Genomic DNA, 14,817 nt, shown 5'->3' with positions numbered 1-14,817 from the left:
AATTATCTGCAGTAACCGCGTCGGGAGCTGTTTCGGAGCTGATGCACGGCCACAGATCATGCTGCCGTGATTAGCACTACAATCTTCCATCCATCGTGTGATCTGATCTGCAGACAGCGTTGCACTGTAGCTCGCTTGCTCTATTGGTCTCGCTCTTATTGACAGCCATGGGCAAGTACTGTCTGTTGTATTTAGTATAGACTAAACCATTTATGAGGGCATGGCGACCAACCTTCGAGAACGAAGAGGTCAACCTCCTCTAATGTACCCTCAAAGATCGCGCCGTCGAATCGAAGCTTGAGCGTGCTATCTCCTTCAACAAGGAGATAGACATTGCCATCTGTTGTGAGGTCCACCCCGTATGCCCGCAGAACATGAGCCACTAGTGAACACGATTGGCAGCCCGAACGTGAAGCGGCACACATTGCGCGAAAGCTCATATCCAGACCATCGTTTGTCACAAGTAGATCTTTACACACGGCACATTTGAGCAATATGTTTCCTGGGGCGCTTGCAGGAAGCACAGCAGTTGTGGAGTCCACAGAGGGGGTCCAAGTGGATGCGATGGTTGTCCCTGTCTGTTGCACGTACGAATCCGACCGACGAGTGTCCTTCGGTTTGAGCGACATGTTATCAGTCTGGAGAAGTTGAGTCGCAGGGATCCGGGTTCTGTCAGGCTGGCCTGTAGATGTTCAATCATCACACTGTACAAGATGGCGGGGTTAGTCACCCCGAACTTCTCAGCGGCACAGTCCGCAACCCGGCAGATTACAGGTGACATCTGGCTCTGATGTTGCAAGGCTGCTGCCTATGCCGATCACTCTAAGGTGTCTTGATATGGGAAACATGACATCGGATTCAGAAGGGGTCCTTCGCCGTTAGCATCAACCTCCTTCAATTCGATCATGCACAGTACCAAGGTATCATGGCTGGGCAAATCACTGACCAAGGCCTATTGCTTCATATCAATTCCGCTGCGCCGCCTTGGCTATTGAATGCGGAATGGGGTTATGCGGGCGGTTATCAGCGCAGGGTGGCACGATACGTTATCGGAGGACCCACAACCAAGCCTCTTCCAACATGAGCGCACGACAGCTTCCTGGATGCGGCAGCTTGACACGGGCCGTATCTTGTTCGTAGATCATCCTGATAGCGCAAGAACGTCTGTCGTTAGATCACTGGTTGGGTCGAGACTTTCCAAGGGTTCGCACGGTGAGTGTACCAGAATATCGTCATCTTCATCGCGCGAGCTATGAGTACATTGCAGGCTCTTGGTTCAAGCGAACATATTGTCTTCCGAGTCGTCTATAGTCGAGAAAGGAAATCTGTCTGCTGAAGCTCCGGAATACGTCTCGTGCATGATGACTGCATAACACGCAACGACAGATCTGAGGAGAACAGGGAAGAAACGCAATCGGAATGGTACATCCAACCATAATATACAACGCCAGTGGGTATCCTGTAAACAAAGTGAGGCTTTTACTCGTGAACGCCTCTACCGAGTGCAGATAAAAAAACTTTGTACATAAGGAAAAAAGAGACCAGACATTGTTGTCTTACGGGTTATGGGCTACTTCCTTTCCCTTCGAGGAGCGAGGGTGCAGGAAGTTAAGCCCGCCCTTGGCGACACCAGCGACATTGAAATGCAGAGGCTCCTTAGGTCCCTTCTCTCTGACCGGCATCTTACGCTTGGAGCGACCCGAGACGTACATTGGCTGCTGCGCATGACCGTTGCCATTGACGTTAGGCATGCTCTGCTTCGATCGCAGCTTGGGCTTCTTGTCGCGATGCTCATCATCTGTGGTCTCCGTGTCGAAGCTGCGAAGGCTACTGCGCTCGGAGGAAAAACGCGGATGACTGGAATGGCTTGACGACTGGGTTGGCGCACGCTGCAGAGGGCTCAGAGGGCTCAGCCTAGAAGAACGAACCGATGATGCTGTCTGAGCGCGCTCGATCGGACTCAGCATGGCAGCGGAGTTGGCGAGGACGTCCAGCCCCGAAGGCGCCCTAGTCGCCATCGAGTGAGTTCGAGATGAATAAGTAGGAGGAGGATCCTGGTAGTCGTACATAATCTCAGAATCCAGGCTCTTGTATTTGGCAGTGCCGTCAAGCTCCTCGTCGTGTTCCCAACAGGTCTCGTCGATGCCAGTCACGGGAGGCAAGAATCGGATTTCGTTCCAGGTGACATCTTCATACTGCAGGGTGATGTACAGGAGATCTCCTTGCATTTTGTCGTGCGCGATGCAGTGGTCTTCCAGGAAAGGATAATCCCATACACCACGGTGAACGAGATCAGGTGGTAAGAGCGTCAGCGCCATGCGGCCATAGGGTTCGTCGGCTGGGCGATGACCGGTCATTGGCATCCACGGTCTGCCACGGAACACGCCCTTGAAGGCAGTCTCGATGCCATTCGCGAAACAGGAGCTATCCGGACTGGGGAATTCGAGGGTTTGTAGCAGCTTGCGCGAAGCACATCGTCGGTAGCCATTGCTGTCCGGATCGTACGCGAACCTCTGCGATTTGCGTGGGACGAAGACAACACGGACGCTCCACGAAAGGGGGTATTTCTTATCAGTTCGAATCGGAAGTTGACCAAGGGTGTGATTTGACTGCATCAACAGTGGCATTGGCGGCGCAGGCGAGGCCTTTGGTGTTGACAGACGCGTTTTTGGCGTCGAGGCAGCAGGCGTGACGTCTCGCGACATGCCACTGAATTGCTCCACCCGGTCGACTCTGTTCTCCAAATCCATGCTGAACTCGTCTACCATAGTGAGCCTCTCGCCCTGCACCTTGATCTGATCACTGAGCTCTGTTGTCCTATCCACCACGGCCTCGACTCGGTCGTCAATAGACAACTTGAGAAGTTGCATGTTCTCGTACATGCGTGCCTGTACTGCATGGTTGGTCCGCACCAGCTCTTCTCGAGCAAGCCGCTCCCTGAACAGCTCCTGCTTCAAGTCTTGCTCCAGCGTCTCGAAACGCTTGACCTCCTGCTTCAGCCGCTTCATCTGCTCTACTGCCTGTATGTATGCCTCGGTTGACACAGTCGAGATGGGCTGGGCCTCATGGTTCCACGCCTGGTGTCCGCACCCACAGCGGGAGCGTATGATGGAGTCGGGATAGAAGCTACGGCAGGGGCAGCGCTGGCGGGCGCCCCGCCCCTCAGACGGTGGGAGGATGAAGCCGCATTCTCCGCGGGGGAGCTGAGGTTCGTCGCCAGGCGCGGGGTTTCCAGTCGGATGGACGGGGGCCTGGATGTTGCTATGGAACATCAGGAGTCGACCTGAGGTGGTGGTCGTAGCGTGGTTGCTGTATGGGTAATGGGCGGCTCATGGAAGGCCGGCAGAGAGGGTCTCTGGGTGTAGGGAAGGAGCGACTGTGTCTACGGTATCGCACGCAGGGGAGACGAAGCCAAGAGCCTGAGGCACAACGGTTAGCTGGGGCGAGGCTCGTAATATACAGGCACAGGCATGTCGCTCGGACATGTATGGGGCTGGCGCACAAGATAAGCAATCATGGACTACGCACATTCAGAGCCGGACAGGCGGTGCACGCGGGAGCATCCGAGTGGAAGGTGGCACAATCAAAAGGACGGCAGACCTGTGCACCCGTGGGTGAGGGTGAGGGTTGGAGCAGCGGTAGAGAGCGTAGGAGCGCAGTGGGTGCGGGTCAGGTTTTGGGGCGCTGGGATGTGCAGGTACTCTTTGTTTTTGGCATTGGAACTAGCTCCCGCGCCGGGGATGGCCAGCCCTGTGCTGGGCGGGGACAGTGCTGGGCTGGTTGTGGGTGCGGTTGGAAGCTGGAGTTTGGGGTGTGTGGTGGCCGCCGAGCCAGGAGTAAGAGATAAGACTCACGCCCTCTGCCAGAAAACGCGCCAATGACACGGCGGGCGTGGGAGCCCCGAGACCGCCTGGAGTCGCCGCAGGCCCCATGTGCCCTCTCATTGCGTGCCTGCGCTGCTGCAGCCGCAATGCCCTGCAGCACACCGGGTGGCTTCTCGACGCCGCGCCCCTGTGCGACGCTTTATCGCGGCCACGGCATTCATCTGATATGCGCCTGTCTCCACCGCCCGCAAGACGTGCCATGCCCTGCCTCTGGACGGTGAGCCAAACCCCACACGAGCCGAGCCTGACGGCCTGAGGCCATTTGTAACACTTCTTCGTCATCGCAGACGCGGAGCAGCGCCCCGATTCCGCAGTGAGGATGCTGGCTCTGGTAGACGCTGGTCCACGTGCAGCGTCGTCAAAGGTTTGGATGGACATGGTCGTCACCCGTACCAGACGCTTCGCAGGCGCCCGTGAGCGAGGGAAGGATCCATGGTGGTCTGTCCCTTATCGCGACTTCCTGATACACCCCACGCAGCCTGGGGTTCGCTTATCTGATTGGCTTCCCGTCGCATCAACGCAGAACAACTTTGGAACCGCCTTCTTTTTGCCAGCGCGCTGAGGACAGAGATAGTGGCCCGATTGTGGCAAAATCACTCAATGCCACACAGCCCAAGAAGCCTGTACGTCCGCCGTCTTCTCTGCTGCTTCTACACCGCCGACGGCCTTCTGTTGCTGCAGCGAACGATCGCCATTTCACATGCATGCCCGTCACCTACCCGGCACTCAGGCTTCACGGCATGCATCAACATTCGCACCCGACCCAATGCCGGTCGCTCCTTCTGCACGGCGTCTTCGATGTGGCAAGGCGCGCCTGCTCCATTGGTACTCGAGCACCAGCCTCATCCGCATCCTCTGAATGTCCATTGATGCATGTAGGCAGCGGCGTAGTAATGAAGGAGCCCGTTTGGTCGAGTCAGGGGTCTGACAGTCTTGTGTCGATATCTCCTCAACCCAATTCTGAGGTCGACGCTGACCAAAACACGCCACACACGCCACCCCTTGTTCGTGAGACAGACCCTCTCCAGCGCCAACGTAGGCGGCACAGTCAATCGTCTCAAGCGGCGCAGCGCCTGAAGAGTTGGTGAGTTCAGGATAGTCGTTCTGAACGCGCTCTGTCAAACGCGCTGTCACATGAGACGGTGTGTTAATCCGTCGCACGCTCCTCCAAGTAGCGCGCTGCAGGACCGCGCACCAGCTCAACCACCGAATCCCACGTCACGTAAAGACGTTACACACGCAGGGCCTCGGCGAAACGTGGACGATGCTTGCCACGATGACTGATTCGTCCCACACAGCGCGGCATGTTCATCAAATTCCATGACTTCGCTTCCATCGCGGTGGAACCGATGGGGTAATGGATACCAGTTCCTTCCAAACACTGCAGACTTTGACTGCACGTTTGCTCCTTCGAGAACTCCTGCTACCGGATACTTGGTAAGTATGACATCTGTACGACCACGGAAATATATCTTTTCACGTCGCGAAACGTCGGTATCCCACGTCCTCTTAGCGACATGCCATACCACTTTCCTTCTTCGGCACCGTGACGGCGTGTTCGCTTGATGACATTGCATCGCTCAATCGCGTCTTACTTACGCCCTCAACTTCCCATCCAACCAAATACCCTTCACTTCCAACCAGAAAGGCTAGCCTCGCGGGAGTAGCCGTGGGGCAGCCAGCAATGTGTATCGCGTCCTTCCTGAAACGGCTGTGAAATTCTGCGCATATTTTATTTGCTTTTCTGTAATCCTGCCACGCGTGCAATCGCTGCAAGTCATCGCACCTTTGGAGGATTCCCACGTGCTGAAAATAAGATGGGAACGGTTGTCGCATCATAAAACCGGCTCTCATCGGGCCTGTGCCTCGATCTCTGCTTTCGCGACGACGCGACATGCAACGCTCGAGCACGCGCGGCCCAGGAGATATGAGTGCTCACTCGTATATTCCTAACGCGATCACGTGGCCAGAACGGCAGCTGCAGTCAGCGGGGAGCGGTCCTTTTCATTTCCATGACTGCCATCGCGGTTGGACAACGTACGGATAGGAGTGCAGAATCATATTTGGGCCTTCGTCTCAACAACCGTGCAGCAAGGTTTGGGCTTGCTGACGATGTCTCACTGCCCTCGGAGTTTGCCATGGACAAGGCAGTCCCGGGCACGTCGGGCAGATGACGTCGGAGCTTCGGACGGATCATTCCCCCGTCTGAATCTGCCAAGATATCCGAGCATCAAGCCGGTCCTCCTCCAGCAGCGAGCCTAGAGTCGGGGACTACTTACTTTGTCGCGTTCTCCACTACTCTCAGGATTACAAAATGCCGGAAGAGAATTGGATTGCTCATGGAGGCGTCCCCGCGTGCGACTTATGCCATTCCCGAAAGGTGAGTCGCCGACCCAATCGGGCCACTACCCGCATTGCGACTGAAGCGTTGACAGCTCGCAGGTGAAATGTGATCGCAAAGAGCCATGTGCAAACTGTGTGGCAGCCAAGACGGAGTGCTTGCGCAACAGACACAAGCGTGTTCCTAAGCCTAAAGTTCGGACGTAAGCAACTGCCCATCTCTCGTGCTTGTGACAGATGCAGAACAGGAGTTCTTTTTCTCGATTAGCACCTTTCGTTCCAGCTCTGATGATGATGCAGGGACGAAAAAATAAAAGCTCTCGTGGAGCGGCTGTCGAGTCTTGAACACTCGGTCCAGAGTGTTCACCGAAGCCCAAGCCTGGCGCAGGAGCAGGAGTGTACAAACAGTTTCGCTGTACCGACCATTGAAGCATCGTCAGACCGACCGACAAAGAGGCAGAGAACAACAAGCTCGCTAGACGTGCCGGCCCCGGTGGCAGCTTCGGATGTTGATAACAGTCCCCAGACAGCACATGAAGCTCGTGTACATATTAGCAAAGAGCTCTCTACCAATGGACTGCTGTCCGGTCATCAGCGTTCGGTCCTCGAGACCGCCATGTCGTTCGTTGACCAGCTATCAAATACCCCAACGCCGACCATGACTGATCGAAGTACCTTTGACGAGTCGATGCATGTCTCTACTGAAATATCCAAGCGCGAGATCTTTAACATTATCCTTGGCAGTAAGTCGATATGCTTGGAGAATCTTGACACAGAACTGATGAGACTGCTAGCTGAATCCAAAGACCGAGGCAACGCTGCCGTTCGCTACCACACTGTCGATCATGTACCACCAAAGGCGTTTGAGAAGATCGCGCTCGCTTTAATGGAAGGAAACGCGGACGAGAAGACCCTTAATCTGTACAAGGTCATTGTGCACTTTCAAGGCGCTGTTGTACTATACGCAAATCAGCTACAAGGCCCCAAAAGCGCAGCCGTCCAAACGCACATCCAGCAAATGGAGTTCAATCATCTGACAGCAGCGCTTACTGCTCTGGACCGCATTAGTTTCCTAACCGCGCCATCCCTACTACTTGCTCAGGCCTTGATCACTGGGGTACGTCTATGGTAGCTGTGCTACTTCGAGATGATTTACTAATAGATGCAGGCCATCATGATGCAAATTATGGGTAACCCAGTGAGTTGTTGGGAACTCACGGCACATGCATCTCGCACTATTGTAGCTCTGGGATATCACCACATTGATAAGCCAATGCCTGAAAGTGATTCCGAAAGCGAAATCTATGCACTTGTCGGCCAATGCGCATTTCTTGACAGTATCATGAGCCTTTTGCTGCTGCGACCAAGATCTCTTCCTCAACTTCCGGTCAAAGCCTCGTACTTGTTACGAGCCGATCCAGCCAGCCCTATGAGCATTCTAGAGATGCTTCCCGTACTCGACAAGATCCTGGATCTGACATTGGACACGAAGCCATCGCCTACTATACTCAACGATGAGGTTGCGCAACTACGGAAAAAGATGAAGGACATCTACGAGCTCATGGAGAAGGAACGGCAACTGCATCTCTTGGATAGCAGAACGGATGCTCTCATACACTGGAAAAGCATGGAGTTCAGATACTTTTCTACCCTGACGTCGGTCCACCGCCTGAGTCCCACCGTTACGACAAATCCCTTGGAACGAGAAGAGTGCCTCCAAAGCGCCCGGAAAGCACTCGAGTGCGCAAAGTACATAGAGGAGCTCGGAAGATCTTTAGACCATTTCATTGAAGGCTATGATCCTTATCTCGCTTGGTAGGTGCAAGAAAAATTGGCGAAAACACTGTTACTGACAACGACCAGGAGCATGCTTTCTTACCCACTCTGTCCCTTCTTCGTCGTCTTTTGCAACGTCGTCGGTACATCCAGCGCCCAAGATTTCCAGCTCCTCCAAGATGTCACCGATGGTCTTTCTGCACTCGTTACAGAGAACAAGTATGTACATCGACTACATCGGCTGTGTGCCACGCTGCTGGGCCTCTGTAGGCCCCTGGTGCAGGGCTCTGGTACCCATGGACAGACACAGCACCCAACTGGAGACTCGACTGGACCGTTGACCACCTATCCCATGTCGGCAGCTTTCGGGAACGGTCCTGGCATCTTGAACAATAGCGGGAGTGACAACACTGCTGGTATCATGCCATCTTCATGGAACGACGACATGATGTGGCAGCTGTTTCAGTCGCAACCTTCTCTGGACTGGTTCAACGCTGATATATTGGATCCCTCTTGGGGTCTTGGACAAACACAGTAACTGCGAATCTGAGATACCTAATACTCCATTGACTGCATCTACACGATGACTAAACCTCAAGTTTGTTCTTGTGGACACGTCTAACATGATCTCTCAGCTTGTCTTCTCTTGCCGCTGGAAATGGCATACCTCCAGCGCCCTCGCTGCGATTGCAGTCAGAGTATGGACACCAAATATCACCAACGACGTGTACTGTTTGATAGTGTCTCTTCAGCTCATGTGGGCGACCGAAGATCTTCCCAACACATTCCGTCCACTGGCACTTGTACACAGATTTGCCTTCCTTGTCGATATGCACCGTTCCTATCTTGGTGTCAGATTCTGGGAGAGGAGCCGTACGTGGCAGCAGTGGCGGCGTCGCGCCGAAAGCCACGTTCTTCCGAGCATCAGCATGCGCCTGAGCGAGGCTATGCGGCGAGACGGAATCATGCGGTTCGCGACGAACATCGCCGGGCGACAATGTGGAAACCGGTACAGGCCCAACGTGAGATTGGACTCCGGTACGATGCGAGAATGGGTCATCGGCTGCCGAATCATCGTCGCAGGATCTACAAAATGTCAATCAGGTACTCCAAGAGCGCAAATGGTCTTGTTACCTTTGGGTCATGGCCTGCGATTGATCAATCACGACTTCGTCTCCAAAAAGATAGATCGCATCTAGCGCACCCATTAGAGACCTCATGAGCTTGCCAAAGAACCCCTGATCTTTCCAACATACCATCGGCCCAAGACTGCCAGATTTCCCCACCTGGAGACATCGAAACGTCAGCCCAATTGTTGTTCGCTGCATGGTCTGAACTACTGCTGTCCATGGCGGGTCTTTGGTAGTCGCCCAATGTCATGTACTACTAGAGATCGGCTCGTTGATCTCTTGGTGGAAGTCTAAGAAGCGAAGTGAGGATATCAGGCAGGCGATATTCATTGATGTGATGATCAAGTGTCAGAAAAGCCAGCCTTACCGCAAATTTACTGTCTTATAAGTACCTCTTGACACAGTCCAAAGCAAGAGCCCTACCTGCCCGACATCTCAGGTCCAAGTGTAGGCGTTGCGTCTACTTTCGGCGTGTCCTACTCTGAAGTAAATCGCCAGCGACATGCAGTTGTCACTTCGATGTACCCGGCAGCAACCGCCTGGAAGCCGTGCCGAAAACTAGTACTATTCCATGCAGCGGGGCAATGGTTTTGGCGACCACCAAGGCCCGAACGGCTAGTAAATTTGTGTAAGATCGAGAATCAAAGTATGAAAAAAACGATCTGTCGTCGCGGCGTCGCGGTTATTTACATATGCGCACGGCGCGGTGTGACGCCACACGCAAGGTACCCTGTTTTGGGTCACACCGGACGGTCCTTCGACTGTTCTATCGCTCACCGATCGAGGATATGCGGTGACCACGTCCAATCAGCCTAAGTAATCATTCATCTTGTTTCCTCGCATATACAACATTATTTTTCCCTGGACGCACGTCTCGGCAAGCGAGTGCCTTCCTCCGATAGGCCACAGAGTTGATCGCATAAACCTCCGATTACGAGGCGCTTTTCTTCGTCGAATCGGCGGTAAACCTGCCAGCCCTTGTCTTCTCACACAGCGCAGTAGCAGTCCCTTCAGTTCTTGTACGGAAACCCTACGAGCCATGTAACCATCCACATCCTTTGATAGATGGATGTCGTAGAGTTCGTCGAGTCCTGTGAGATCAAGGCGCTATACAGTGTTCTCTATGGTTTACATCAGGCTATAGGCTCTGATCTCGACTCACATGCCCACAGGTGTGGCGAGCAAATTGCGCGCACCAGATCACAGTGGGCAGGTTGCGCACATCTGGTATGTTTATTAATCGCTTTCATGACAACATATGATAGCGACGCCAACGAGGTCAGCCTCGTTGCCCGGTTCCGGCACACGTATCACGAAATCGACTGCTTGACATGCGTAGTACGCACTACAATTCAACTGTTAGCAATCATTTGCTTTCACAACACACGTGAGACTCACCGATAACGCGATCGTCGTCGCCAAAGCCCTTCGCCCGGTACTCAGATTTTGTGTCGCGATATTGGTGTAGCTCTAGGTGCTCTTCCGAGACACTTGACCCGAGCTTCGACACACTGGCGTTGGTATCCAGATACTTCTCCAGATGATAAAACTTCGAACGTTGCTTCGAAGGCACGGGCGGTCGCTTGCTCTGCTCATAGCTTTGGGGCGTAGACGATGGGCGGATGTGGTTCTTCATGCGGGGAATGTACGGACAGCACCCGACGATGGTGACGATGGCTAGTTCAGCCATACTGAGTTATGTGAATCTCGTGTCTCTTCAAAGGAGTGTGGGAATCGACTGACCAGATCAAACCCGCTTTGGTCAGTAGCCAGGAGAAGTCGGACTGCTGCAGCAGGATGACTCGATAGTACAGTCCTACACAACCGATTGCGACAGCGCTGTCATCCATTAGCAAGGTAATTGATTTGGCTTGGGTAGCAGCTGTAAAACTTACATTGCGCCCACGCCGAAGATTGCCAGGACCGCGATCTTCCGTTGCAGCTTCATGCTAAGCTGCCATATCGCCCAAACCGGTACCACGAATGCTTCTACGTCACTGATGACATTCAAAGTCCCCATGGCCATATTCAGCTTGTTCGAATCGATACACTTGCCTTCAATACTCGGGCTCCATATTTTCTCCCTCGGCCAGCATGTAAAGACGTAGAGGAAGAACATTGCGGTGTAGAACAGAGCATTAGCAACCAGCGAGCCAACGATCACCCAGAAAACGACACCACGAAACTTCGTGGTAAAGATCTTCTTGAGCTGCAAGAAAACAACAGTCTTCGCTAGTCCACTCGTGGCCGTGTAGCAAACGAATACGATATTGCAGATGTAGGATATCTCCGCGAATGTCGCCATGGAGATGTCCCACATGTGCCGAGCCATACCGACAGTCTCGGCATGCACGATGGCTGCGGTGTAGGCGATGCAGCCAACGTATGCGATATAGGAGAGATAGTCCTCGATGTAGCATGCTTTCGTTACGTATGCATTGACATAGGCGCGAGCCAGAATAAACGGTAGGGTGAAGAGATGGATGATCGTGGTGCCGACAATCACGGCCGGCATGAGCGTTGGAGGGTTCACGAAGTTCGTCGTCAGGCCTGGCGGTGGAGGAAGGATCGCGGTCTGTGTGAGATCTGTTGAAGTCATTGTGCTCCTTGGTCGGCTGGTGTTCCAGTGGCGGAAGAGGACCTAAAAGTATCGTGGGTTGCGCTCGAAGGGCGCTCGGCAATTATCATAGCAAGAGAAGGCTTGCATATTCCACGCCTATCCAGGATCTCATACATCACAATTTCGCTACGTTCGATCCTACGGCTCAGTTCTATCGTCACGCGCAGATTGAGGCTGCGGAAGACCAAGGGTATGGGGCGATCCCTTCCGTACAAAACCGCCCCACCCTCATCCTTTGCGGCGCAGTTCTGGCTACCTCTAATGATTTCACCATAGCCAGAAATAGGAGGCTCGTTCATGGTTCGGCATACTGTTGCGGTGCGGTCCCTACTAGCGAATGTGATCCGCGCCGCAATCGTGCATCGGCATCGGCATCCCTTTCCGGAAGGTACTTGCAGCGTGCCGCGTATTGCGGGTACGGCACGAAACGCGCACAGATGTTCCGCGGTCGCGTGCATTTATGTATACCAACATTTACTGCACAACGAGTGCTATACTCCCTAAGGAACAACTCGTGATTGGAACATATTCGCTCTATCGGTTCCCAGAACAATGGCTGACCAACCAGACTACGATGCGATAACTTGGCCCGTCCAACTCACGAGCAAAGTCCATCGTCAAACCAACCCGTCCCTGGATCCTAAAAACCCAGCTCTCTCAGCTGTAGGCAAGACAGTCCTAATCACTGGGGTCACAGGTGGCATTGGTCGAGCGATTGCTGAAGCATGGGTAACTGCTGGTGCCAAGGCCATCGTCATAACCGGAAGGAACGAAAAGAAACTACGAGAGGTGGTTGAGAAGCTGGATGCCCTAGGCCAGGATGAGACGATCGTACATTCATCTGGGTCCATCGATATCACGAAGGAAGAAGATGTTGCGATGTTGTGGAAGAGGGCAGCAGAAGCCGTCGGCCGAATCGATGTCCTCGTCAATAACGCCGGATCCTTGACGCAAGCTATGATCGGCAAGTTTGAGCCAGGAAAATGGTGGCAGGATTTTGTGAGACCCCTCTCTTTCCTAGAAGCCCCTCCATGATTACTGACACCTGCCTAGGAAGTGAACGTCAAGGCCGTACATCTGAACGTGCATCACTTCCTCGCCCAAGCGCCGGACGGCAAGGGCACTGTGATCTCGGTCTCCACCGGAACGTTGGGCGACATGTATGCCGACTTCTCCTCCTACATCCCCAGTAAACTCGCGCAAACCAAATTCATGGAGTTCCTTCATCATGAACAGCCTAGCATCCGCACATTCAGCCTCTTCCCCGGCCTCGTTGCAACAGATATGCCGCCGAAGCAGTATCTGGACTTTGCCCTTGACGATCCCATGCTTACAGGAGGCTTGACACTTTTCCTCTCTACAGAAAGAGCAGAGTGGTTACGAGGCAGCATGGTGAGTGTGAACTGGGATTACGAAGAAATGGAGATGCACAAAGAAGAGATTTTGGAAAAGAGGTTGACGAAGTTGGCTTTTTGTGATGCGAAGTTTGGGAAGGGAGGTCATCCTTGGGCGACGTGAGTTCGCATAGCTCTGACATTCAGGGATTTCAAGTCGCGTGGTCGAATGGCATAAACACTAACAACACTATGCCTGTGCGACTTGTTGTATTTCCCTTACAGATCCACTCATTAATTGTCTCCGGTACAACAGATAGCCCCTCTCGACCGCGATCCACATATACGCCGTCACATCAGCCACATATCTAGTCCGACGATGTGGTCTCAACCACTGACGTGTGTACCTTCCGGATATGGTCATTCAATTTGTCTTTCCTCGGAAACGGTCGTACACCACGGTCGCAACCGGGTACTGCGCACCAGAACATGTTGCCCGCATCTGCTGGTGCATGAGCCCCGTTATAGTGGCGCGCAAACTCTTGCCAACGGCCGAAGCTACGCCCATGACAATTTGGCTCCCTGCAGATGAATACGAAACTTCCCATGGTAGGCACGTATCTGATGATGCTGTTCGTATCGATAATTGGTGGATCCGGTCGGGATGTCGTGAGAGGCCACCCCTGTGGGAGCTGAAAGAGTGTTGTTGAGAGTGCATTCTCAGGAAGATCTGTATTAGGAGTCGACAGCGCGTCACCAAAGCTTTGACACTCGAGGCCAAATGGTCCTATAACTTCCGATCCAGAGACTGTGTTGAGTCTGACACCGGAGGAATGTGATGGTGGGTTGATGCTATTGATTCGTGGTCAGCCAGAAGATTAATGAATGTGATCCCTCGCCTCATACCTGTACATGTCCGTCAATTCCACGTGTTGAGACTGTGACTCCATCGACTGGTGGATCTCATTCCTACCCTGATACCCGCGAATCGGGATTGGAAGTACCCCGTACGCACTTGCGGATACAGTTTGATCGCCCTGAGCGTGTAGGGCTAGAAATGCCCGATCATCAAAGTCGATTCCATCCGCAAGCATGCTCTTGACCCCCTCGGATATAGTAGCAACTGGCTGTAGCTGCCTGAAGTGATCGTGATTCGCTACATGAGAAGCGCTCGAAGGAACTGGATAATTAACGATCGTTTCTTCTGTGGAGATGATAGCGGACTTACAAGACAAAGCCATGTACGGTTCATGGGGTAAGAGGTTGGAACAATATGCACATAAGGGTCCACATGTGCCAGCAACGTGATGCAGCCAGTTCAGGTCCTTCTCAGTGGTATCTTGGTGCGTCATCGTTAAGCGATTGAAGAAATCTCTTCGAGGCTGCTGGATGTTTCCTGTTCTTCGCAGTGCTCACACCACGAGTTCAACCTTGCGGGAAGGCCATCGTCTTTATGCACCGACTTACTCAGCTGCAAAGCGCCGCTGACCTCCAATAAATCCAACTCAAGGTCGTTTCCAATAGCCTACTGTGCCCTCCGTGACGCTGTGCTGTTACAGACCAGCTGGCAAATCCTACAGTACAAATATTTTTTACTGAAACCAGTACAATGATCAGGTACTTAAAGGTCGCCTCACTTGCAGGTGATCGACACTATCGCCCTAACAACCAAACATCTAGGCTACAGCTCACATGCGTGGCACTACGGGACACGTAGTACCGTACCAGTAATA

At 53.3% G+C, this 14,817-nt stretch overlaps 4 protein-coding genes across 4 annotated transcripts; 2 read left to right on the top strand and 2 right to left on the bottom strand.

The window, feature by feature from the left end:
- Positions 1-1,556: 1,556 nt before the first annotated feature.
- J4E78_003403 (uncharacterized protein) lies at positions 1,557-3,272 on the bottom strand (the record flags this gene model as incomplete). Its single annotated transcript, XM_049364043.1, has 2 exons — positions 1,557-2,007; positions 2,068-3,272. 2 exons carry the CDS (start codon positions 3,270-3,272, stop codon positions 1,557-1,559), a joined length of 1,656 nt encoding a protein of 551 aa, XP_049224708.1.
- A 3,610-nt stretch (positions 3,273-6,882) lies between these two features.
- On the top strand, positions 6,883-8,538 carry J4E78_003402 (uncharacterized protein; the record flags this gene model as incomplete). Its single annotated transcript, XM_049364042.1, has 4 exons — positions 6,883-6,967; positions 7,019-7,341; positions 7,393-8,039; positions 8,088-8,538. 4 exons carry the CDS (start codon positions 6,883-6,885, stop codon positions 8,536-8,538), a joined length of 1,506 nt encoding a protein of 501 aa, XP_049224707.1.
- Positions 8,539-10,440: 1,902 nt separating this feature from the next.
- Positions 10,441-11,729, bottom strand: J4E78_003401 (uncharacterized protein; the record flags this gene model as incomplete). Its single annotated transcript, XM_049364041.1, has 4 exons — positions 10,441-10,475; positions 10,529-10,821; positions 10,874-10,969; positions 11,026-11,729. The coding sequence occupies 4 exons, from the start codon at positions 11,727-11,729 to the stop codon at positions 10,441-10,443; spliced, it is 1,128 nt and encodes a 375-aa protein (XP_049224706.1).
- Positions 11,730-12,302: 573 nt separating this feature from the next.
- On the top strand, positions 12,303-13,268 carry J4E78_003400 (uncharacterized protein; the record flags this gene model as incomplete). Its single annotated transcript, XM_049364040.1, has 2 exons — positions 12,303-12,749; positions 12,804-13,268. The coding sequence occupies 2 exons, from the start codon at positions 12,303-12,305 to the stop codon at positions 13,266-13,268; spliced, it is 912 nt and encodes a 303-aa protein (XP_049224705.1).
- Positions 13,269-14,817: the final 1,549 nt, after the last annotated feature.

This window comes from Alternaria triticimaculans, assembly GCF_023758025.1.
Source record: "Alternaria triticimaculans strain BMP 0046 chromosome Unknown scaffold_3, whole genome shotgun sequence".
Classification (NCBI taxonomy): domain Eukaryota; kingdom Fungi; phylum Ascomycota; class Dothideomycetes; order Pleosporales; family Pleosporaceae; genus Alternaria; species Alternaria triticimaculans.
The sequence above is the reverse complement of the archived record's forward strand: the minus strand, read 5'-3'. Positions and strand labels throughout refer to the sequence as shown.